Here is a 25,107-nt window from a genome sequence, read left to right on the forward strand (position 1 = left end):
GTGTGTGTGTGTGTGTGTGTGTGTGTGTGTGTGTGTGTGTGTGTGCTCTCACGCCAATGACCCAGGTAAACTTCACAATGAAGAAAGCCCACACACTCCTATGCTCCAGTAAAATGTATTTGGCAGTGTTTTCGAGCCTGGGCTCTTTGTCAGGCCAAACTGTGGGTTTGACCTGATGAAGAGCCCAGGCTCGAAATGTTGTCGTTGTTTTATTGGAGCGAGTGTGCTGGTTCTATTCATCTTTATGGTCATACAGTATCTGAACCCAGCACCCGGACAAGTGATGTGTGTATTCAATTTCTTTTTAAACTTCCCAATGAACACATTTTATTCAGTCATTCAACGGGTCCCAGCCTTTTAATCGATAAGAATGACAATATTTGACTTGCTGATGAGGTCGCACTTGATTTGTTTGATAATTGAACATGATTGACTGATTATGACTGATAAGTGTGTTTGAATCCTGTACAACAAACATACTCCTAAAACAAATCAGAAGTTGTATGAAGAAGATAGTCATTTTTCCTTGGAAGTTTGCAACTGCCACATGGAATTGTATCACATCCCTCAAGTCTTTCATAATTTAAATGATCAAGAATGATCAAAACTAGCTCATTGTAGAAACAGAATTGTTGGATTTGTGTTCAGCTGTTAATCTTCACTTCTGACTGTATTCCTTGGATAGATGGAGCTCCCTCCTAGAGACTGAGACATCTAATAACATTGCTTGGTAAATTCAGCTGCAAAACATACAGATAGCCGTAGGCTGTTTTCTCTGCCTCTCCATCTACCAATATCTAAGGACTCCAGGGCTAATGGCCACATAGCCATCGTCACACACAGTTTCCCCTGCTCAATGGGAAGCCTGAGGCATCCGTCCCTCAGCTCAGCATTTTGTCCTAACTCCTTATGTCCACAACTTTTGAAAGCCTGTATGCATTTTTAATCTGCAGCCCTAGAATAGGGAAACGATGGGAGTGATAATGTGGTTTTAAAATGTTTTTTGTTTGCAATTGGTGGCAAAGATGTATTTACACGGAGACATTTGACAGTAAAAAGTGTGTGTGTGTTTGTATGTACATACGTGTGTGTGTTTGTACGTACGTGTGTGCGCGCGCGCGCGTGCGTGTGTGTGTGTGTGTGCGTGTGTGTGTGTGCGCGCGTGCGTGCATGCATGCATGTGTTCATGTGCAGTATCTGGCAGTATCTATGTCTACCTGCCTGTCTGTGCTTGTGTCTGTACAACAAACACACTCCTAAATATACATACATAGACATGTCTTTATGTCTATGTATGTCCTATTGGTTTTGTCTCTACCTGCGTGTTCCTGTGTATGTCACTCAATCAGTTAGTATGTACTTAATAAATGTTGTTTTACAGGTGGCCCTTCACGCGTGTGGTGTTGCGACAGACATGGTGGTGGGACACTGTATCCAGGCTGGAGCATCCTTCGTGGTCAGCCCCTGCTGCTACGGATTCATTCAGAACACTGTCAAGTTCTCCTTCCCCAGGAGGTCTGTCATTGCTCTCCACACAGCACTCTTAATCACTTTCAAACTGGCATCACTATGTTAGGCATTTAACTGTTAGGTGAAATTGTTCCCAACATTTCAAAAGATTTACGACAGGGAGGACAAGAGGATACGGCAAGGTGGCAATTTCAACCTGTAGATGGCAGCAGTGGCAGCACTTTATGCCTATATTTTCGTTTTTTCTGTATCCCTGCCAACATTTAAGCATATTAATCTAGGCTCGAATAGAGACTATTATCTATAATAGATACTACAAACACACACACACAAAGAAAATGCAGTGAGATACACATCCGTCACATGAGTGCAGGTGGACATGAAAGCAATGAATGAAATTGCTCTAAGTTGGCCTTGATACACACCATCTGGGAGCTGTCGCTCGCTGCAGCGCACTGTCTGTACTCCCTGCACAGCGCGTGAACAACACCCTCAGACATAAGAACAGACAAAGAAAGTCAGTTTTCGACTGTTCATCTACGTGTCACACTCACAAATGTCACCCTGTGTGTGTATTGAAATGCGCAATGTGCAGTAGACTTACATATTGGTACAGCTGCTTCATATTTTAACCAGATCATAGAATTTCATACATCAATCAAGATTTGAAAGATACGTTTATGATACAGTATAGGGAAGAAAACAAGAACAGCCAACAGTCGTGCTTAATAAGACCTAAACCTGATAGATTGTATACCATGTAATAACATATATTTCAGAATAAGGCCCTCTCAGGCATTGCTTGAACGGTTGGTGCCAATCAGCTTGCTGTTGTCAGAATTATAACATCTGTTGTGTGTTGTCAATATTAATTGTGTTATAACCTCAGGTTTACCACTAACCAACATGTGTGTCCACACCAGCTACATTTGTACACTCTCTGAGTTAACTTCACAAGGATTTTACTGTGTACCAATCTTAATTTCAGTGGTACGATGTTTTGTTCCATTTCACTACACGGCAAATTGCGCCCTCGGGTCTATTTCTACACTCTCAGTTCAATTAAATCAGTACTGTACTTTTCTCTGGTGGTCTCTTTGACCTGTGTTCTTTCCTGCTGCGTCTCTGACTGTTCTGGACCTTCTCCTCTCATGCTCCGTCTGTCTCCTCTCACATGCTCATTAGTGTCCTTACTGTCCTCTCTCTCCATCATCCTTTCACCCTCTGGTTCTTTCCGTTTCTCTCTCTCTCTCTCTCTTTCTCTCTCCCTCCCTCCACATCTCCCACTTTCTCCCACTCATTCTTTCTATCTCTCTAGCTCTGTATCTCCTTCTCTCTATCTGTCTTTCTCACACATACACATGAACTTACTCATTTCCATGCAAACACTACTTCTACTTACAGTACTAATTTAATATTGAACTTACACACATACACACACACACACACACACACACACACACACACACACACACACACACACACACACACACACACACACACACACACACACACACACACACACACACACCTTTGTTCACTAGTTGTCTCTGATCACCACCAGTCCAGCAAACACCTGCAGTTACTCACGACCATACTTATTATTTCCAAAAAGAGAAAACGATTTGACTTTCGACAATAGATAGTCAGGAAGGAGAGAGAGTGTGACTACCATCATAAGACATATTTGAAAGCATGCCATTTAGACAAGGTCGTTGGCTGTGCGACATCCTTGGAACTGCTTTTAAAGGTGAAATGCGTCACTCATACCCACCAGACTCTAAACCATTGTGCGGTAACATTTTGTGTTTGATGACAGTTGAATTCATCCATTCGGTGAGGCCATCAGGATGTGACTCACAGCCCAGTAACCCATGATGAAAATTGAAAAAGACAAACAAAGCATGGCTCAAAGCCTGGCTGTAAAATACTGCAAGGAATATATTCATTCAGTTCTATTTTACTCTATTACTAATTGTACAGTAATAATACTTTTGTCTGGGGTACAAATCACTTGTGCAGTACCCATTAGTACTATGACCTCAGGCATCTCCATATTTGGCAGGCAGATGGATACTGAAACAGACATAGATTCCTGGAAAGATAGAAGATAAAAAGGCATTACACCCAAATATTGAATCAATTGCAGAATTTAGTCAAACTCACTGGAGAGGAAGTAACGCTAAAGAGCAAATTAATCTCAAGTGCATTATGGGTGAAATGCCCTTTTAGTAGTTACATTCTGCTGAGGAGGAACCATCTAATTTGACCTCTAAAGTCTAAACGATGATGTCATAGACTGAAATTTGACCTGAGTGGAATAGCACTGGAGGGTAGAAGAGACGGGCGCTGTTTGCTAATGGTGTTGTTTCTGTAGTCATGGCAGCACTCTGTTAACAATGGGACTGTGGCATGAGTGTGACATTTATAAGATGCCGACATGTCAATTTAAATGATGTATCCATACTGTTAAAAAATAAGTGAGAGAAAGAAAGCCGTGTGTGTTCAGAGCTAATCGTCGCAAACCGCTGAACCGATTAGTGTCATATTTATGGAACACACTGCCAGTAGGCCACAGAACTTTTGTTTAAATATATATATATATAGTTAGCTTTGATTTTATGTATTTATTGGCTGATCTAAAATATGATGCTTTTCTAAATATAACTCAAACATAAAATGGGTATTTCTGGTAACCTGTCAACTTTGCCACTACTACCTTTTCACACAGCACTTAAAACCCAACCCTCACCCAAAACCATTCCCAACCTTCATCTCCGTAAAGGAATAAAAAAAAGAAAGAAAAAAGGATGACCTAAAAAAATAGCTTTTCTTGAGGGCAAATCTTACAGTATGTGCGGTAGGGCCTTAGCGCACCTGACTGTGTCAATCTTCGTTCCTGCTCCTACTTTTAGTGTTCCACCCCTCAGGTCATGTTCCACAGACTCTTACGAGGGAGAAGACTCTACAGGTGTAAACATTCCTCTCCAAGCAGTTTCCAGCATATTTTTTTTACGAGTTTTGAAACTGCCCATCTCTCCACACAGATGGTAGCCCTGATAGCAAATGGCCTATAATGGCCAAGTTAAACATTAAGAGCTTCCCTGTGACCCTTTTCCATGCCATCTTAGTTTTTGTTTTTAATGAGTTGCACACAAATGTCAATGTCCTAGCTACTCTTTAATGCCACAAAAAAAACGTGTCTGTTTCTCATGCCACAGCTAAAGACCTTAACTAATAACGATTTTTTTTATTCCCTGGGAGGAAAAGGAGCAATTTCTAGAAGACATGGATGTTGTTTGTGTTTGCTAAGCATTACAGGTCTATTATGATAAATGTAGCCAGTTTCTTTATCACGATGGTTTAGACAGAGGATAGACACAGTACAGTACATAACTTGCAGTAGCCTTAAGACAAATTATGCAGAAAATGTTCCATCTTCTGATATTCAAAGAACTATTAGACTGTGACAGCAAAACATCTTATACTTTTCTCTTCTGTCTTTTTCTTTTACTTACTTTCTTCTCATTTTTTACAGCAAAAGGTTCCAGGAGAGTCTCAGTTATAAGGTATGTCTTTATATCTATTTTATCGGAGCCACAAAGTACCAAACCGAAATTTTAATTTAGTACATTTTGATGAAGGTCTTGCACATTCACAAATGTGTTTCTTGCTGATACCAAAGAAGCTTTCCCGTCCAGGGTCACAACCTGTCTTGAAACGCATCTTGTTCACCATGCAGTCTTACTTTCCGTTCGCGTCAGCCCAGCAACCCTATGTAAAGCATAGGCCACCACCTAGGTTGCACATGAACTCTGCAGCCGCACTGAGGCCACTGCTGGAAAGCATCCCAGCCCAAACATTAACGTAATTTATAATTGGGCCGCACGACCCGGAAATGACCGTAATAATCCTAAAACGGGAGCAAAGATATAAAAAATAAAACAAAAAAACGTAGAAAAAAAAAAGGCCTAGCCTGGTTCCAGACAAATCTGCCATTGCAAAGAAAATGTGCCCTTGGCAGATTAGGTCTGGCCCCTCTCAATAGAGATTTTATTTCTCTCCCTCCGAAGTTGTGAGGGACCAATCAGAGCCCAGTATGCAAATATGGGGCAGGTTTATCACCAGAGGCATTTTTTTTATTTGCCCCCTCGAAAATGCAGGTTCCACACAGAGATTCCAGACTAATATCTACGCAGTGATATTAGTCTGGCCATGCCAGGCTACCTTTAGCCAGCCTTTCCACTTGCACAAAAGTTACATAAAAATGTAATTATACCAAAAACAATGACTAATTTAAAGACTAAACCAATCCCTTTGCACTTTGATTTGTGCCCAGATTATGCACCGTTTAACCAGTAAAAGTTGAACGTGCCCTAAATGCGCTTGCACCATGCACTTAGACTATGTGTTATACAGCAGATGGTTTAAATAGTGACACAGAACTTGGTTGTCAAAAATGGTCAGGAGGATTATAGATGCAAAAATTCCAATTAGCTACATTTTTCCTTGAGGCAGATCGTGAATAATAATAACACAATATTCAGCACAGGAACCAGGATTATCATTAAAATCATAATTTTTCAGGCCTAACTATGGGTATGCATTGCTGTTCCTTCTAAGCCTATCTAGTATGTATCAACACTATAGTTTTACTCTCTGCATTTCTCATTGGTGAGGGATATACAATTACTGGCCCCATGGGACCACAATGCTCTGATACAGTATCTGTCCTGGGAACAAAGGAACCACAAGTTGGAGGCTTACACACTTACACACGTACACCCTCCAGTCTAATAATCTGTTTTTGCTCGGTATAGACACAAGATTGAACCCCAGGGCGGGAGAGATGGGCAGTGGGGAGGAGCATCCCATTAGTGATAGTATGGAACCTGTCTGCAATCCTTGGAGGAAATTTGTAAAATGGTTGCTATGGGACCTTGTCTGCACACCGTGATCTAGTAGTTGATAGGTGATAACACTAGCTCACCCTGAACAACTATCTGAAGTTTGGTCTCAGATATATAGAAAAGTAATGATTGGATCCAGTTCTGCCTATTTGAATAAATTATGTTTTGAAGTAATGAAGAGATACTTGACAGTTTGACGAAGTGCTGTCTGTTGTGTGTAACCATCTGTCCAAAAGAGGAACTAGAGAGTCTGAACTCTTAATTACCATGATTGCCATCTGGAAATATATACTCTAACATTAACTCTGATAAGAAAATGAGAAATTATATTTCATTGAGCAAGCAGACTCATTGCCCAACGATTGTGACGGAAGCTCTTTAAATCTCCCTTATCTCACCCTCTCGGCTGTCATTTCCTTTTTGGTACAGTACCTGCTGTCAAAGCCCCACGTCTACTGTATCTATACAGTTTGCTATTGCACTCAATCTGCTCCATTTCTTTATAGTAGACTGTTGCTGTGGTGACAAATGGCGTCTGGCCAGAACAAAAGGGGGCTAACAACGTGAGATATTGGCGCTTAGTGTGAAGTCACTGCACCTGCAACCACGGCCTTGCACTCACTGTTGACCCCTCGCAGAGAGGAATGGAATCAATTACCGCAGGAACATGTAGGAGATGAGGAGGTGCTCTCCAGGGTCACTTGTTACAAGAACCGTGGAAGAATAACGCTTTTTAAAACAACTGTATGCAGAGAATGGTACTTTTTCTTGGCTGTGTGGCCCACTTTGCCCCAGGTAGATATTGTGATGTTTTGCTTTGCTTTTAGCATGTCAAAACAGCAACAAGGCCATACATATATAACAGAAGAGGTTCAACATTAAAAGCAATCAGTAGTGAGGAGAAGGTACACGGCTAAAGTGCCCACATAATACAACATATGATATTAAACACACATTGTATAAGACTAAAGTGCTAGGAGATGGGAACCGGAGAGCTCAGCTATATTTTCAAGAGCGCAGTGTTGAATTGACTTGATTGGTACGGTAGCTGGGCTCTCTGTGATGAAAGCAACCGTGGGACTTCTAGAGCAAATATGCCAAACATGTTTCACAGAAATAAATAAACACAGGGACATTGAGAGCTACTGCGTTAATTTGCCGGATAATGAATCTGCTTGTTCCTATTCCAATTACAAAATTCTATTTTTGTGTGCATGAGACCAAAGAGAATGCCAGTCAGAAATGGCCATATTCCTTAATCACTGGAATGAGACTGAGAATGACATCCACTCTCTTCTTTCCTTTGGGTCAGGAACACATGATCCTATGCCGGTTTGCAGACCAGACTGCTGTCCAATTGCCTCCTGAAAGACGAAACATAGGTATTGTATTGTCTCATGATCTTAACATTTCACCTCACCACCTTTTTAGCCTTGTTTTATCGGGCGATGGATGGATGGCTGGTAGCTCTGGTCTATTGCGTTAGTTCTCCTTAAAGCTGTTGACAATTGAAAAATTCCATTGATCAGATCTGTAGGTGGCACACTGGAGTAACAAAAAAATGTCTCAGTCCGATGGAATATTTTATTTTATGGCCAAAAAGTGGATTTTACACAAAAGGTGAGGGCTCCCACCGAGGAGAGTAGACTCTCTGTATGCATATAGTGTATTCATTGTGTAGCGACTAGCGGGTGTTTGGCACGACAGTCAAATTTTGGCACGACAGTCAAAGTTGGGCATGACAGTCAAAGTCAACCCTTTGAATCTGAGGAGCCTTTCTTCCATGTCTGATCATTTTGGAGTACTCTCAGACGAGACGTGTTTCACACCCACCAGCCGCAAGCACTGTCTGCAATATTGGTTAACAGGATGGCAGGAAAACCTCTCCCACTAGCAACTTCAAACCATCTTTGACGTCATCACCTAACAGCATGCCTGCAAATCTATGTCTGAGTCTCACTGCAGACCGAAGCTCAGATTTTTACGAGACTTTATCCCCATCCCAAAATGGGAAATTTGATTTGCAGCAAGGCATGAAACACAGTACATGTTCATAGACAAAACATACCGAAAATATATAAACCAGTGGTGGAAAAAGTACTAAATTTTTTTACTTAAGTAAAAGTATCAATACTGCAATGTAGAAATACTCTGTTACAAGTAAAAGTCTGAATTTACTTGAGTAAAAGTACAAAAGTATTCGTATCAAAATGTACTTAAAGTGCAATGTAGAAAGTACTCATTATGCAGAATGTCCCATTTCACAAGTTTTCAAATGTATAAAATATCTTTTGAAAATAGCAGATCTACAAGCTCACAATGTGTCGCATCGCGACTCATTGTGAGCTTGTAGATCGGCTATTTTCAAATGGCCAAAATGTATATAGGGCTGAAGTGGTTAATGTATGTTTTGTAATAATAATCTAAATCTACAAAGTAACTAGTAACTTAAGTTTTCAAATAATTGTAGTGGAGTAAAAGTACAATATTTGCCTCTGAAATGTAGTGGAGTAGAAGTAAAGGTACTGCAAATTGGAAATACTCCAGTAAAGTAAAAAATACCTCAAAATTGTACTTAAGTACAGTAATTGAGTACACGTACTTAGTTGCTTTACACCACTGTGAACTGCAGCATGTTACCTGCCCCACGCTGAACTGTACAAGTGCGGTAATGAATGTAACAGTTTTAACAGATTGAACATCTGAAGGTGAATTTCTGCATGCATGAATAGACATTCCTCATACCCTTCAGGGCTTTGATAATGTGTTATTTGGTGCCGCCAAGGCAGGAGATGTGCTCTGATTGAGCGCTTAAAAAAACCCAAATTTCTCGCTTTAACATTCTCGTGAATCAGTGCTCAATTTAGAGCTACACCAGAGAGTCTGACGAACACTGTTCAAATAGACAGAGTGTGACTATATATTATGCATATCCGTCATTCCCATCAATAAAGCATAAAAGCCATCTTGAAATAAAAAGAGCTACAGTCATACTTTAAATTGAGATAAAAATCAATATAATTGGGAGCCTGGTATGTCGGTGCTAGAAGCATGAGCATGAACGAAATCAAGGGAATGGTTAGATGTAGGCAAATGTGTTTCCAAAGGAAACAAAATAACTATTCACCTGGGAAATAATTCAACAGTCAGTGTTTCCAAAACACAAATCTTTCTGTCCTCGGGAAAATGATTATTTTTCAGACAAAAGGTCTGAAAATGATTTATAATGACAATAGAACTTATTCTTTGCTTTCATGTCAGACAGCAACCTTTTTGTTGGTGAGTAGGCATCAATTTTGTTCTCTCAAATGGTCAATATCTCATGTTGGAAAGAAACAATGAAAAAAGATAGTTCATTTGATTTTACATTGTGTTATTTACTCAGTCGGTAGCATATTTTATCTCATACACACATCACCTTATTTGCCCTGGGTAAGGTTCTTCAGTTGTTTACACCCGTAAATCTGTGATGTGACAATACAGTATAGTTGATTCGGAATAAGAAATCCATCAAGGTGGAAAATGTAGCTTTTTCCACCTCTGTGGATTTCTTATCTGAATATCTACAGTATTGTATGTATCCCACCATGAAAGTGGAGGGGTGTTCACTAGAGCCTGATCAAGCCTGATCTCCACCTGCGGTAAAGGGGGGGCAGTGGCTCTACCTCTCTCATTGTATTCCTTCCTTTCTCCCTTATCCCCCCCCTTTCTTCCTCTTCCAGGTAAGCAGTGTATGGGCCTAGTAGATTTAGATCGTTCCTGGGCAGCAGAGGCTTATGGGTACTCAGTACAGGTGATGACCATGGTACCCGAGAGCTGCTCCCCAAAGAACAGCATGCTGGTGGGCAGGGCCCGAGAGAACGCCCCTGTAAGAGAGTCAACTGGCATGTACCGCTAAGGAGTCCCCTGGGAGAGAGAAGGATCCACTGTCTGAGTATCATCAGTACGATTACAGTGTGACGAAGCTGCCAAGTTTCATGGCTCCAGGCTGTGTGATAACAGTGCCAAGAATGAGGCAATTTTTTTCAATAATTACGTTTACATTTCAGGCATTTAAGCCGGATTTATACTTTGTTGTACAGCGGTGTTGTTCGCCGAAAAAAAGCTGATGCAACGCTATAGATTGTCTATTTTCGACGAGTGAACGCGTCATACGTCGGAGTATAAATGAAGCAATAGTTGATGCTGTTACCCAGAGAAAGTGAGGTACAGCATGGTGCTCACAGTGTCTTGCTCAAGGACACGTCGACAGAACACATGGCTGTTGATTAATACACATTCGCTGCATGCTGAGATCAAACCTGTGAACTTCTGTTTAAAGGACAGTCTATGTCATCATTAGAGTCTCCATTCATGGCTTCCCTCTTTTGCATTTCTTCAATAAAAATAACTGTTTTCAAGGTAGAAATTGTTACAGGGTATTTATTATTATTTCTGAGGTATTATGTATTGCAAGTCTACATGAAAAGTATTTTTACACAGGGGTTTATAGATCAATCTTGTCAACCAGTGGGTCTGGACCCCAAAGGTGAGTTGCAACATTTTCTGATGAAGTTGCAGACATTAATAGCTGAATATTGTGCTATTAAATATATTGCGACTGTGCTTCATGGCCAGTGCAATATTTGGCTCCCAGTTTATGAGCAGCTAAGAAGGACAGCTACGTACAATCAGACATCACCATGAGCAGTGTCTCTCTGCACAGTGAGTCCTTTTTGAGAATTGTTTCTCTCATGATACATTCTTTGTCAAAGCGCTTAGTTAACGTTTTCTCTCTTATTGATCTCACCCACTGCTATATATACATGTAGCATCTTTGCCCAAACTGTGCAATCATTCTTCCTGCTCCAACACTGCTATAGACTAGTGTGATACAGCTCAGCAGTGAAGTTTTAAAAAAGAGAGAAAAAAATCATTGCTGAAGATACATTGTCACCTCATGTTGAGAAAGGATATTTTCAGTATTTGCATTCACACCTTGAGTCTCAGTGTTTGTGGGCCTGTGTGTGAGAGAGAGTGAGAAAATGCAAAAAGAGCAGCGGAAGAGAGAAAGAGAGGGATGCACAGCAACAGAGGAAGAAAACAGAGGGAGAGGAGGAGAAAGCAAGCGACATTCGGGGAGTGGGAAGGAGAGATTTGATTGGAGCAAAGATCACCACAGGTAACTCATAGCATTCACGATGGTTCATGACAGGAAGCCTCTGATTATTTCTGGAAAGGGGCGAGAATGATGTATGCATACTGTAATACACTCAACAGCAATGAATATTTCATGAATGCCAGACGTTGGGTAAGGTCACGGTGCCTGATTGGACACATACTGTAGTTGTGAGCCCTAGTCACAAAAAATCTCAAAATATACTGTATTCAGTGAATAATTTCACACTGTATATCTCTGAAATTAACGGCTTTAACCCTGACATCCCTTTTTTGGACACATCTTCAAAAGTTTGAAAATCTTTGGGAAAGAAAATGAAGATTTTCATTTTCAATAATAGTGAAAATAGCCAATCTACAAGCTCACAACGCGTCGCATTGCTACACGTTGTGAGCTTGTAGATCGGATATTTTTTTGCTATTCATCTGATGAAGTTTGTAGGGCTTAACTAGATAAAGGTTGACACAAAATTGGCCTTTGTTGTGCATTCACTAGGTATAATGTATAATGAGGATAGTTGTTTCATTTGATCTTGAATACAGCTCAGTGAGATGATTAAAATGGAAGAGAAAGACATAAAACCTCTCTGAAGCATGTAGGGTTATTGTATGACAGGTAGAACACCTGTATTGATGTGTGAGTGTCATGAAAAGTCCCCAGAGAAGAAAGAGAAATGCTTTGTTGTTTGCAGTCAAATTACAATTACCTCATGACTACTTAAAAAGCAGTATCTCACTGAACTGAGTCAATACTTTAAATTACTCAAAATAACTAATGGGGTACTGCTAGTTAAAATCTCACTTACAGAATGGGTAACACTGAAAGCTGAATGAACTAAGAACTGCTGTATTGTGGGTGAAATGAGATTTCACCATGCCAATAGCCTAGAAATGTCATTGTGCAAAACCATAATCTCTTGAAAATTCTATGATGTCACCTTGATGATATATATATTTCGAACTGCTTGCAAAAACCTGGGTGCTGGCTAGACAGCGCTCTTGCTACCACTTCCAACTGAAACGAGGGATGGGGGGTTGGAAGAGGAGATGCATTAGAGGCTCAACCAATCTTCAGCTCATCTGAATTCTGCTGGCGCAGCCAATCTATCCTGGGGTGAATGGCTAGAGAGACATCTCCTTCCAAGAGATAGGATTATTTCAAAAGGAAACACCTGCCTCTCAGGACCGTGATACCTTTGGGCTCTGCCCAAGTGCACATGACAGACATGCATAAAGGCATGAGAGAAAGGGGGATTACCATAGGTGGCCCTGCGGAAAGATTTGCATCACAGAAGGGAGTGTGGAGAAGTCAATTCGACCATCCATTCATTCATAAAGGGAATTAGAGTTGTACTTGGTGTTTGCTCAAATAAAACTCGCGGGATTGTTCACGCGGATTGTTCAAATTGAACATATTTCAGCAGTTATCAGAGCAACCCAATGCAACTGCAGGATGTCTTTTGAGATGACCAACATTACATGAACCCAAGAGTGAGGAGAAGCACAAGGCTCTGAGCCATACAATGTAGAGCAGTGGTTCTCAACCTGTGGGTCAGGACCCCCAGGGGCATCCCCACATGATTTCGGGGCGGTCCCCAGATGATGGTGAAGTGATAATTTAAGGATTTTTAAGACCGTTTTAATACATAAATAAATTTAAAAAAAGAAACATTGGCCAACACTGGTCGAACATTAGCTAAATTGTCAAGGCGTTGCGAGGCGTTGTGAGCTTGTAGATCAGTCAACCAAAATGTAATGCCTCAACTCCTACTGTACAATTCCAAGTGCTTGTCAGCTAGGGTGGGGGGGTCCCAAGTTCCAATATGATTATTTTGGGGGGTCACGGCCTGAAAAGTTGAGAACCACTGATGTAGGAAGGGAGAAGTAGTGGACTACATCTATAATGAGCTTGAAGGAGACTATTTCGTTATGCTCACATTGTTAATGGCATGTTGGTTGCAACAGCTCATTGCTTTGTGTTTGTGGACCTTAATCTTACTCTGCTGTGATGAATTTTCCCTTTGGCCAAACAGCGACCTTATTTATGATGCCCTTGATTTTGACGCCCCCGGGTTGTGAAGGTGCTGATTTACAGCACGAGCCCTCAAAAAAGAAGAGAAAGAGATGCTAGGTCAACACTGCCTTGCTCAGTCTATTTACAGCAACAATCAAGGGGTTTATTGTTCCAAATATCACAGCATTCATTATGAGCATTTAAACAAATACAGGTGGGTAATCTGGTGTGGTTTGGCATATTTAGCGCATAACCTCATTGATCATTCTTAATCATTAATCAGTGTGGGAGTGCAGCTGTCACTCCAGTGGTGAAAGGGAAAATAATGTGATTAATTGTTTAATTAAGCCCGAATGGTTGCAACATTCTCCAGCCGGTTAGTGCCTGAGCAAAGTAAAAGGTCTTTTGTCTATATGCCACGGCTGAGATTTAGTATCAAATCAAGCGACAGGGGCACTACAGGACAAACAGCACCATGCATAAAAATGCAACAATGGTCGCTGAACAGCAGATGTGTAGTTGGAAATCATGTAACATTCCATAGTCATTCAATGGTCTAGTAGTGACCATGGTGCTGGTTGATGATCTCTCTCGCTCTGTCACTCCCTATCTTTGATTTCTTTTCTTAGTACCTGAGGAGAAAAGAATGTATTGATTGAGCTGGATACTAGAGGCGTGTGGTGCGCTTAGTAATAGTGCATCACATCACAACAAGTAATGAGACCGGCTCTTGTGTTGCCGCCTCCGGACAGACAGTGGATGCAATCCAATATATACTTTGAATGTGAAGTGCTCGTGAGTGCCACATGAAGACAGTCAATCTTCAGATGAACAACACACACACACACACACACACACACACACACACACACACACACACACACACACACACACACACACACACACACACACACACACACACACACACACACACACACACACACACACACACACAGGACAGTACAAAGGACCCCAATGGAAACAAGCCATAGGCTTTCTTGGGTCCTCTTAGCAGACCTTGTATTGAACTGTACTTTCCTGTGCTTTTTTTCCCAAACTGCTAATAAAGTATTCAATCAATCAAACACACACACACACACACACACACGCACACACGCACGCACGCACGCAAGCATGCACACACACACACACACACACACACACACACACACACGCACACACACACACACACACACACACACACACACACACACTTAACCAGCTCAATGCGTTGCTGTGCTTTGAGCTTGTAGATCTGCTATTTTTGGTGAATAGATTTGGTGTAAACGGAAAAAAGCTGTCCATATACAGTTGTAATTCAGATCCGTTTTTTAATAAGAATTACTAAGTGGTTAAACTCTAGCCCAGGGGTCTTCAACAGGGGGTCCGGGACCCCTAGAGGGTCCCCAGAGTTACGACAGGGTGTCAAATCTTTGATATTTTACATCAACCACTTGAACTCAAGCACCCCCATTCAGGGAGGAACATCAGCCGAAAATAGCAGATCTAGAAGCTCACTGTTGTGAGCTTGTTGATCGGCTATTTTTGGCGAAGAACTTTGGCGTAGAGGGAAAAGAAGAGCAGCCCAAAATACAGAGCCAAAGTATTTAGGGTTTAAGTGGTTAAATGTCTGAAAATAGCCTACACATTAACATGAATCCAACATATTAATAGAAAAACATATATGTAAACAAACAAACAAAAAAACATTGATGATAGTGCTGTCAAACAAGTCTATGAATTAAGCTGTCTATGAAATCTATGAAAAAGTTTAATCTGTTAAACTATTTTATACAATATCATGCATGTAGTGGGGGTCCCTACTTTATCTCTCTCTGCTAAGGGGTCCTTGGCCTGAAAAACGTTGAAGACCCCTGCTCTGTTGAACACAGGCATACAAGAAATGCTATACCTATGTTGCTTTGTTTGCAACTGTTTAAAATCCTGAGTGTTAATTTAACTCTGAGAGTGAAACTAAATATAGCCTACACTCAGGATGTTACTGTGAAGAAAGAAGGGTGAACTCAGGACAGTGATTGCATTGTAGTTGAATGAATAATAATAGTATTTGTTGTAGTACACATACAGTATTAATTAACATTTTACTTGTGGTTGTTAGTTAATGAATAATGTTAACAAATAATTAAACTTAATGTGATTTGCTACTATAAGTAATGACTTAATGACTTAATATAGGCTACAGTAGGCTACACGTTTTTCAGTAGACTGTATTAGTTTATGACAGAGACATAGTTTAAAACTAATATGTTAACTCATGGTCAGTTACTGCTTAATTAAGCATTACCAATATAATCTAAAGTGCCCCCTCCCCAAAAGCAACAAAAAGAAAAACCGGATTAGTCTGTCACTGGAATCTCATAAATGAAATAAAAATCGGTCTCAACTCATGTAGTTGGAATTATTTGAGAAACAACCTGATATGGTCTGGGGTTCTTTTTTCAGCCAAGCTCAAGCTGCCAACAGACTGTCTGTCAAACTGCTCTATTTCCCAGTCCCTTTGTTGTTTTGGCCACGTGTATGGCGAGGGGAATTCATGAAAAATGGCAAACTTTAGGCTGGCTAAATATAGTAGACTAGTCTGTACAAAATAGAAGATGCATTTGCTTGACCTTCAGAAGTTGAACACGTGGTACGTGCTACAGAGTGTGTCGTCATTGGTGGCATTTGCCGCGGGAATCAGAAGGTGTGAATCTACCTGGGTGGCAGACAGTGCACCTTGCATGTCTCAGCAGGCTGTAGTCAAGAATCAATTAAGCGTTTCCAGAGCATGCCAGGCATCAGGCATGGCATCACCACCACGCGGCTCTATGGGTGTGTTCACAATCTGAGTAGCTCCTTCCTGGAAGAACAAAGGTCTTGCTTTTGGGTAAAGACCCAGAAGCAGTCATTATCAGCGGCATTGCTCACGCTGCTGCAGTGATGCCGATTCATTGGATAGCCCGCTGAACTTGGAGAGAGAGAGATAGAGGGAGAGAGGGACTGAGGAGGGAGAGAGAGGGGAATGAGGAGAGAGAGAGAGAGAGAGAGAGAGAGAGAGAGAGAGAGAGAGAGAGAGGACTGAGGAGAGAGGGAGCGCGATAGGACTGAGGAGAGAGAGAGAGAGAGAGAGAGAGAGAGAGAGAGAGAGAGAGAGGACTGAGGAGGGAGGGAGAGAGAGAGAGAGAGAGAGAGAGAGAGAGATTTAGAGAGGGGTGGCTGTGCTGTGGGGTCCTTTGCAGACCGACAGAGTGCACTCCACTCCACTCCGCTACAAACGCGCGGTGCCACTTCCACGCCACGGACTCTATATAGTTTCTCTCTGGTGCCTTTTATTGCAAAAGATCAGTTTCAGTAACAACACCAACACAGCTCTCACGCCGGTGCGCCTTCAGCGTGCAGCCTGATAGAACAAGTGTGTTGTAAGTTGTTACTGCGGAGTCCGGTTAGTTAGACATCCTATAGGTTTGGGGGGAATTAAAGCACGCTGTGTGCGCGCTTTGTCCAAATCATGGAATTGTGGATTAAGTTGATGTTGTTCTACAGCTGCTGCTTTGGAGCAAGTGCAGACTTTGACGGCAGGTAAGAGCATCATTTTATATCGATAAATAGATGCACATTTCTGTTTAATTGTGAGTGTGAATGTGTTTGATTAATTTCACCTGTGCGCTTCAGAGAGCTCTAAACAAGCTTTTAAAGGCAGTAGGACTAGGCTATATTGCAAAAAAAAAAAAATGCAATACAAAAGAAATGTAGCTGTGGTGGAACCGAGTCACCTGTGCGTTTCAAAGAGCATCTGAAGCTTTTAAAGGCAGTATTTTTGCACTTCACGCACGGCTTGAGCTTTAAGATCCCGATGCGATGCTGCTCTGAAATGCTGTTTAGGATTATTTAGTCTAGACTGAAACGTGTTGCTGTTTGTGTTGAAATAATTGCGTGTTGAAATAAATGCGCTTTTAGTTAGTGGGCTACGTGCGCCAATAAGCTTATATCCCATTTTCTCTGATCCCTTTTAATCCGCGATCATCATCATTCACTTGATTGCACCAACTTTTAATTCAACAGTCATAATCCGGTCCACTTTGGCCCACTTGATAATCACTTAATTTCACAATATTCGAATCGACACCGGGTGGTTATACGCGGTACGCGTAATCACCCCGTAAGTGAAGTCAGTAAGCTACTGCAGTGGTTCTCAAAGTGGGGTCCGGGGACCCCCAGGGCTACTGGGCCAGGGGTCCTTGAGGGAGTTCCAGGGGGTCCTCAGCTAAATGATGGATAGGAACCAAATGGACGCTTATGGGTCAGTAACTCTGAGAGTGTCCAAGGGTTCCATTTGTACACTCTCAGAGTTAAATTAACATTGGTTTTACAATATAAATTGGGGTCCCAGAGATAGAAACGTCATTACATGGGGGTCCTTAGCCTAATGCATGTCAAACTGGGGGTCCTTGAAATTAAAATGGTTGAGAATCACTGCTAGAGCCGTACAAATCTTCTCTTATGGGGGTCCCTGGCATATATTTTCAAATGGTGGTCCGATGGCTAATAAGTGTAAATTTGGGGGTCCTTGACATGAAAAAGTTTGAGAACCACTGGGCTAGTGTATTATACTGTGTATAGCCTACCTATACTACTCGGCCCATAAACAACACATGCTATAGGCTCTCTCGTGCAGTCATCTGGCTCATTATAAAGTGATGTGACAGCACATCTCCCCGTGATTCCTGTTCAAACACGACTCCGGTGAAGTATGTGAGGAGAGAGAGGTGGAGACGAGCCAAACCCAAAAGAATGCGTGCGCGTGGACCGAGATCTCCATGCGCCCATGGGTGCACCTGAGCTGAGCTGAATGATGGATGATTGTCTATATGCCAGTGGTTCTCAACTTTTTCAGGCTGAGACCCCCCAAAATCAGATTTGAACTGAGCAAAATAATTTCTCGGTAGTTTTTTCTTTAAAACCTTGCTTTTTTGTTGTTGTTTTTTCCATTCTGATATGTATGCATTTGTTCCATTCGAGAAATGCATGGTCAGATAGGTGGGCCGCTATAATGCTTTTGAGATTTTCAAGTGGACCCTGATCCAGAAAGGGTTGAGAACTTCTGCTAGGGCCACTAAACTCCTAGGACCAGCCCAGATCCCAAAATACACACACATGCAATATATAGCTTTTAATATTGCATGATGCATGCATATTAATAGCAGTTTGACAGTTTTTTACCCCATGTATAAATTGCATTGCACTTGGGCGGCAGTATATAGGGCAATGGTTTTAAGACAGATCTAGACTTATTTATGTGTGAGCCAAAGAGTACGGATTTCTAGATGAAAAAAGTCCAATAACTAAGCACTGCAGATATGGGCAAATCTCCAACAGGGAATATGTAACTACATAATATTTAACTTTTTGCTCAACCAAATGGAATATATTGGAAAACAAAAAATGTTGTCTCTTGATCCACTTCCTACCTATCTTTCCGCTCCTTTACTCATGTTCATTTTACATTTATTTTCATGCAGTTTCAAATAAGATATAGGTTGGGGAGAAATGCAATATGTCTTCATGTATGTCTACGTTTAGGTCCAACTTTATGTGAGCCAGACTCACTGAAAATCTCTCAAGACAGATTCAGATTTTTTATTTTGTATTAATTTTTTTACTGAATGGCTTCCCAGATTTGGTGAGAATGAGAAGCAGGCCACTGAGGCCATGCTTCATGAATTGTTAACCGAACTCATGCTTGTTTGCATTATGGAGTTATTGATTACTCAGTGAGGGGTTGATCACAGTGGCTAATGACATTCTGACACGCCAGTCTAATGGCTGTCTTTTTATTTCACACCACGCCTGTCGAGTAATGAGCATTTATATATGAACCCAGCCTTGACAGACTGTATTATTAGAATCAGAATCAGAATCAGAATCAGAATCAGTTTTATTGTCACATCACAGGTTTACAAGGTAAAAAAGTGGGTGAAATTCTTTTTTGTACATCGTTCCCATCGCAACGTTAGTTTCCATAGAAAGAAGAGGGGGGGGGGAGAAGAAGAGGGTGGGGGGCAGGTGGGAAGGAGATCAAAAACAAGAGAGCAACAGAAGGCCAGACAAGTTATCTACATATTTACAAATTACCTGAGATAATAAATAAAAACTAAAAAAACTAAACTAAGGTGCCTGAGCATAGCAGCAATGTATTGTACTGTGCATGTTATACTTATACTGTGCATGATAGACAAAGGACGTTAAGGTGCTTAAGGAGCACAATAAAAAGACCCAAAAAAGTCAGTGCGTTATACAAGGGATTAAGGTGCAAAAGGTCAGTGCGTGTCCACCTATTAACGTGTTGGCTGATGGAACTGCTTGTCACGATAGCCATTATTTGCCAATTTCCATGGGTATAAACTTGTCCCGGATAGGGTCGTCAGCTTTAATATTAATTCATCCTGAGCATATCCCCCATAAGCAAAGGAAAAAGGGCTGTTTATTACCAAGGCTTATTGCTTATTGCCTTTCAGAGAAAACGAGAAAACAGGCTTATCCATCCGCACCTAAGCGCCTTCACGGGCATAACTGGCAAGGGCACTTTGTCCCCACACAAAAGCAAACAAAATAGGCTACTAGCAAAACATATACAGTATATAGCCTACACCTGGCTCAGCCATCCCTTGCACTTATCTACAGCTGTAGGCATGGTACATGTCAATAGATGACACCATAAATGACAAAATATACACATTATGATTATTATGAATCCTTAAGTTTGTAGCCGTTCTCATGGCCCACAATTGGGTCCTGGCCCACTGGACAGGAAAATCTGGTCCAGCTAAGGAAAAAACATGTTTTTTCTGCTATTATCAGAATGAATGACGAGACCTCTCTTAGTAGTAGTCCCCTCTCTCTCTCTCTCTCTCTCTCTCTCTCTCTCTGTCTGTCTGTCTGTCTGTCTGTCTGTCTGTCTGTCTGTCTGTCTGTCTCTGTTTATCTCTCCCTCTATCTCTCCCTCTCTCTCTCTCTCTCTCTCTCTGTCTGTCTGTCTGTCTGTCTGTCTGTCTGTCTGTCTGTCTGTCTGTCTGTCTGTCTGTCTGTCTGTCTGTCTGTCTGTCTGTCTGTCTGTCTGTCTGTCTGTCTGTCTGTCTCTCTCCCTCTCCCTCTCCTATTCCGTCTAACAAAGCTGTGATGCTGAAAAATACTTGGGGAAATAGACTTGGGTGACAGCTTCCCTGTCATGAATGACCCTAAGTGTACACTCTCAGGTCAGAGCATGTTACCAAGATGAAAGCCACCAGTTGGACGAGGGTTGTTGTTTCTCCATGTGACGTCACTAAATTGCTGTAGTCCACGCAGGGCCTGGCAGCACATACCAGAGCCTCTCAGTAATACTGTACTCGTAAGACATGGACCCGTGCCAGACACTGTTTGCATTGTAATAGCAAGCCTAACATTTGGACCTGCGGGGGATTGGAGTGCTAATGCACTGTTTATAGCTACTTTATGAGATGAATTGGATTTATGGTGTGCGTTAAATATTATTTTGTACAGCATTTATTTGACAGCGTGATGGAGAGATGCAGAAAAGACAGGGTAGAGAGGATGGCGTGTAACACACAGCAGGTCAAAAGCTGGATTTGAACTCATGACATGAATCTATACAGTATCAGGTGTACACAGGCTGATGCAACCGATAGAAGACGTGCTGACCAAGCATTCCTTTAGGCGCTGGCGATTGAGATGGTCTTGAGGAAGTTTTTTTTTATTTATATCAAAACGCCAAAAACAAGATTAAAATTGTAGAGGCGGAGTTCAATTTATTTTTGAAAGTATAAGCATGTCCTGATGCTGTGCCTCACCATTCAGAATCCCTTAGAAATAAATGAATTTGACATTTCAATTCATAGCAACGCTGTGCTTCCTGTCAAACAGAAAAGGAAGTAATCAATCCACGGAGGCCTCCGTGATGCTTTTTTTATAATATGAACGTGTGTTGGTTTGGTCTGTAAGCGTCAATGGGTACCCCAGGTACTGTGTGTGGTTGTGAACACGGAAGTAAGGTGCTTATAAGTTATGACCTACGTAAGTAACTATACTTTTATATCTATGCAGAACCCTGATCTTCTTAATGTATGAAGGCTTTAACGGCACTTAACCAACAAGAAAAAAAAAGATCTTACAATTAAGATCATACATGTGGTTAGGTCTCATTGTTACCTGTATGCAGGGCATGCAGTGCATGCCTGGCTGCATCTTCTCTGCATCTTCTGCCCTTTAACCCATTAAGACCGGAAAAGCATCTGTCATTTTAGATTTTAACCACTTTAACTATTATGTTATACTTTTGGCTATAAAAAAATTGCAGATTATACAAGCTCAAGCTCTTGCAGCCAAATACATATAATTTTGGGTGGTCTTTGACATGCAAACGTTTGAGAACCACTGATATTATAGCAACATATGTTTTTCAGAAACCTGTCAGGATTTTAGAAGACATTTGTAGATGCGTTCCCGGATTGAATGGGTTAAAAAGCACTTAGATCTCTTTTTACACATCAGCTACCTAAATACCTCTTCTGAACATGGTCTATGACTTTGCCCTCCCTTGTGCGTGATAAAAAACCCTGCCTCATCAGGTATGTTACTTATATGGGTGGCAACGGAGGTGATAGAGCGGCCTCTTGGGAATTGGATGGTTCGATCCCTGGCTCCCCCTGTGTTAGTGTCCTTGAGCAAGAAACTTAACCTTAACTGCTCTCAATGAGCAGGTTGGTGCCTTGCATGGTTTCCTTTGCCATCGGTGTGTGAATGTAATGTACTTTGTAAAGTGCTTGATAAAAGTGCTTTATACTGTAGTAAATGCACAATTTCTCATGTTATGGTGTGGCATATAATAACCTTGGTAATGCTTGTTTTAATTTAATTATCTGATCTTGAAGAAGTACAGTAGGGATGGCCAAAACGTTATCACACAAAGAAAAATACATACTCTGTAATCTGCACCTCACCAATATACCTGTTTTCCTTTGCACTGAAAAAAAACCTTGAAGATTAATTCTATGATACTCGACCCTCTCCGTTCTACTTTTGACTCCTATTATAGTTGCCAGAGTCCCATATCATGTTATGAGCCACAGCGGTAGCCTTGGCAAAGCGCTCACATAGACACCCCCCCCCCCCCACACCCCAATGGCGCCATCATGTGCAACATACAAGGTGGCTCAGTAACCTGTCTGAGACCTGGTGGCTCCACACACTCATGCCTCAGGTAGAGCATGGCAGGTCGGAGCAGGTATTTAAAGCTGCAATCCGTAACTTTTACGTCCTATAGCCAGGATTCAAACCTGTGTCTCCCGCATGAGAGAGCAAATGTCTATACCACTGGGTTAAGCCTGCTCATTCAAGGGGGATATTGTTTTTATTAGCATCAGGCAGGGACTTTAGGGTCTAAATGTGTCAATAGAGGATTAGGGAGGCCACCTCAAATGACTGCTGATGTGCTATAGTTATACTGTATTAACATATCCTACCATATAGATTGGTTAAAATTAAAATTGATGGCCCGGACCGCTGGCATAGCGGTCTGGGCACCGGCTCTAAAGTACGTAGCTTGACAGCGTGTCGCGGGTTCGAGTCTCATTCCCGATAATCTCTCAAGAACAGATTCTGCTCTGCGTTTGAATCTGTCGGGGGGGTTCGTCATATCGCGTACGCACTGGCCTACAAGTGGGCGTGCCTTCAGATCAGGAAGCAGGCCGCGCTTTACCCAATCAAATGTAGTGGGCGGGATTCACGTGTCCGTCGATCCTTCCCCACTCGAAACAAACCAAAACTAATTTAACAATAGCGTCCGCGGAGCAGACAAAACCACGGAAAGATATTCACATTTTAACTTGCTCTTTCATCATAGAAACAAGTGGGCTTATAACCAAAACGATCCATGTTCTCTGGGAGAAGTGGTGTTAGTGTTCCATGTAGAAATATTGTTAGTGGGAATGAAAACATAGTCGCACCACCGGAAGTGATGCGCTGAAGGCAGACCAAAACTATCAGTAAAGGTAGAAAAGCCAAAAACAAATCTTGAAAAAATCTAATCTTAAAGACTAAAAATGAAAATAAAAATCTATTCATTAAAATAAGTTCCGGATTGCCGCTTTATACTCCCAAGATGAGGCAAGTTGAGGAGTCAGCATTCATGGGTATCAAGGTTAGGGGAGGGCAAAGAATTTGTCCTCCATGCTTAACCCATCCTAACTATTAGGAGTCGTTCAGTGTCTTGCTCTTGGACACTTCTGACACAATGCCCAGAGGAGCTATACTGTAGGATCGAACCCGACGACAACCTTCCGTCCAAAGGCATTTGTCACACCATTTTCGCAGAGTTAAATTGGACCCATTTTTACACTCTCCGTTAAATTCACTCCCCCAGATTTCACAGTGTGGCTAGATCGATAGATGGATGGATAGATGGGCAGATACACTGTCAGGCATGGGTGTAGATGGATAGATTATATCATTGCTGTGAATGAGGGCCACTCTGCGGATGCTCATTATCCTGCTGGGTCTTCATACTGCCACTTAACCCATTCAATCCGGGAACGCATTGCATCGCTGTCATTTTAGATTTCTTTGGCTATTAAAAAAAATGCAGATCTACAAGCTTGTAGATCTGCTATTTTTGAAAAATAATGAACATTTTTGCAAATCTTTACAAATGTCTTCTAAATCCTAACAGTTTTTTGAAAAAAACGTATGTTGTTATATCAGTGATTCTCAAAGTTTTTCATGTCAAGGACCCCCAAAATTATATGTTTATGGCTAACGATCCCCATCAAAATATGCTGTTCCAGGGACCCCTAGCAGCAAAGATTTGAGTTAAAAATGTTGTTTAAAAAAAGTAAAATATATGTATTCAAAGATTTGCACAAATCTTCAAAAAAATAGCAGATCTACAAGCTCGTAGCGCGGCACTCTGTGCCACGCTACGAGCTTGTAGCTCTGCTACTTTTGAATAGCCAAAGTATAAAATAATGTTAAAGCTCAAAATCTAAAATGACACAGATGCGTTCCCGGACTGAATGGGTTAAGAGAACACCTCTCTGAATGATGGATAGAATTCCCTTCTCTTCCAGTCAAGGATGATTGGCCAAAGCCTAATGCACTGTATGCTCAATCGTACGGCAGTGTCGTGCGGCGAAAATGCGCAGACCTTCAAGCTCACAACACGTTGCATCCACAACCCATTGTGAGCTTGTAGGTTCGGCTATTCTCGGGCATGCCACACCATCGTACGATGAAGTATATATCGGGCCTGGCTCTGTATCCATTTGCCAAAAAACGGAAGAGTGATGGTGCACCTATACATGATATCCTCTCTCTCTCTCTCCCTCGCTCTTTCTCTGTGGAAAGGACTTTGTCGGGATGGGTGTACGGCTCGGAGTGGGTGCGTGAAGGGTAATAATTATCTGCTCGAGTTCCCTTAACCCATTAAGACCAGGAACGCATCTGTGTCATTTTAGATCTCTTTGGCTATTCAAAAATAGCAGATCTACGAGCTTGTAGGTCAGT

At 41.6% G+C, this 25,107-nt stretch overlaps 2 protein-coding genes across 5 annotated transcripts in view; both read left to right on the forward strand.

The window, feature by feature from the left end:
• gstcd (glutathione S-transferase, C-terminal domain containing) overlaps window positions 1–10,761 on the forward strand; it is a 99,704-nt gene extending 88,943 nt beyond the window's left edge. The window contains exons 9-12 of the mRNA XM_080414454.1: window positions 1,382–1,515; window positions 5,009–5,039; window positions 7,693–7,762; window positions 10,103–10,761. Coding sequence (XP_080270580.1) covers window positions 1,382–1,515; window positions 5,009–5,039; window positions 7,693–7,762; window positions 10,103–10,278 — 411 coding nt within the window. The 3' untranslated portion in view covers window positions 10,279–10,761. The remainder of the gene's footprint in view (window positions 1–1,381; window positions 1,516–5,008; window positions 5,040–7,692; window positions 7,763–10,102) is intronic.
• Window positions 10,762–16,581: 5,820 nt separating this feature from the next.
• Window positions 16,582–25,107, forward strand: part of npnta (nephronectin a) — an 88,394-nt gene continuing 79,868 nt past the window's right edge. For all 4 annotated transcript variants that reach the window (XM_080454086.1, XM_080454088.1, XM_080454087.1 and 1 more), the window contains exon 1: window positions 16,582–17,130. In XM_080454086.1, the coding sequence (XP_080310212.1) occupies window positions 17,060–17,130 (71 nt within the window). In that variant the 5' untranslated portion in view covers window positions 16,582–17,059. The remainder of the gene's footprint in view (window positions 17,131–25,107) is intronic.

The sequence above is a fragment of the Gymnoscopelus braueri genome (genome assembly GCF_963280865.1).
Source record: "Gymnoscopelus braueri genome assembly, chromosome: 2".
In the NCBI taxonomy this organism is placed as follows: Eukaryota; Metazoa; Chordata; class Actinopteri; order Myctophiformes; family Myctophidae; genus Gymnoscopelus; species Gymnoscopelus braueri.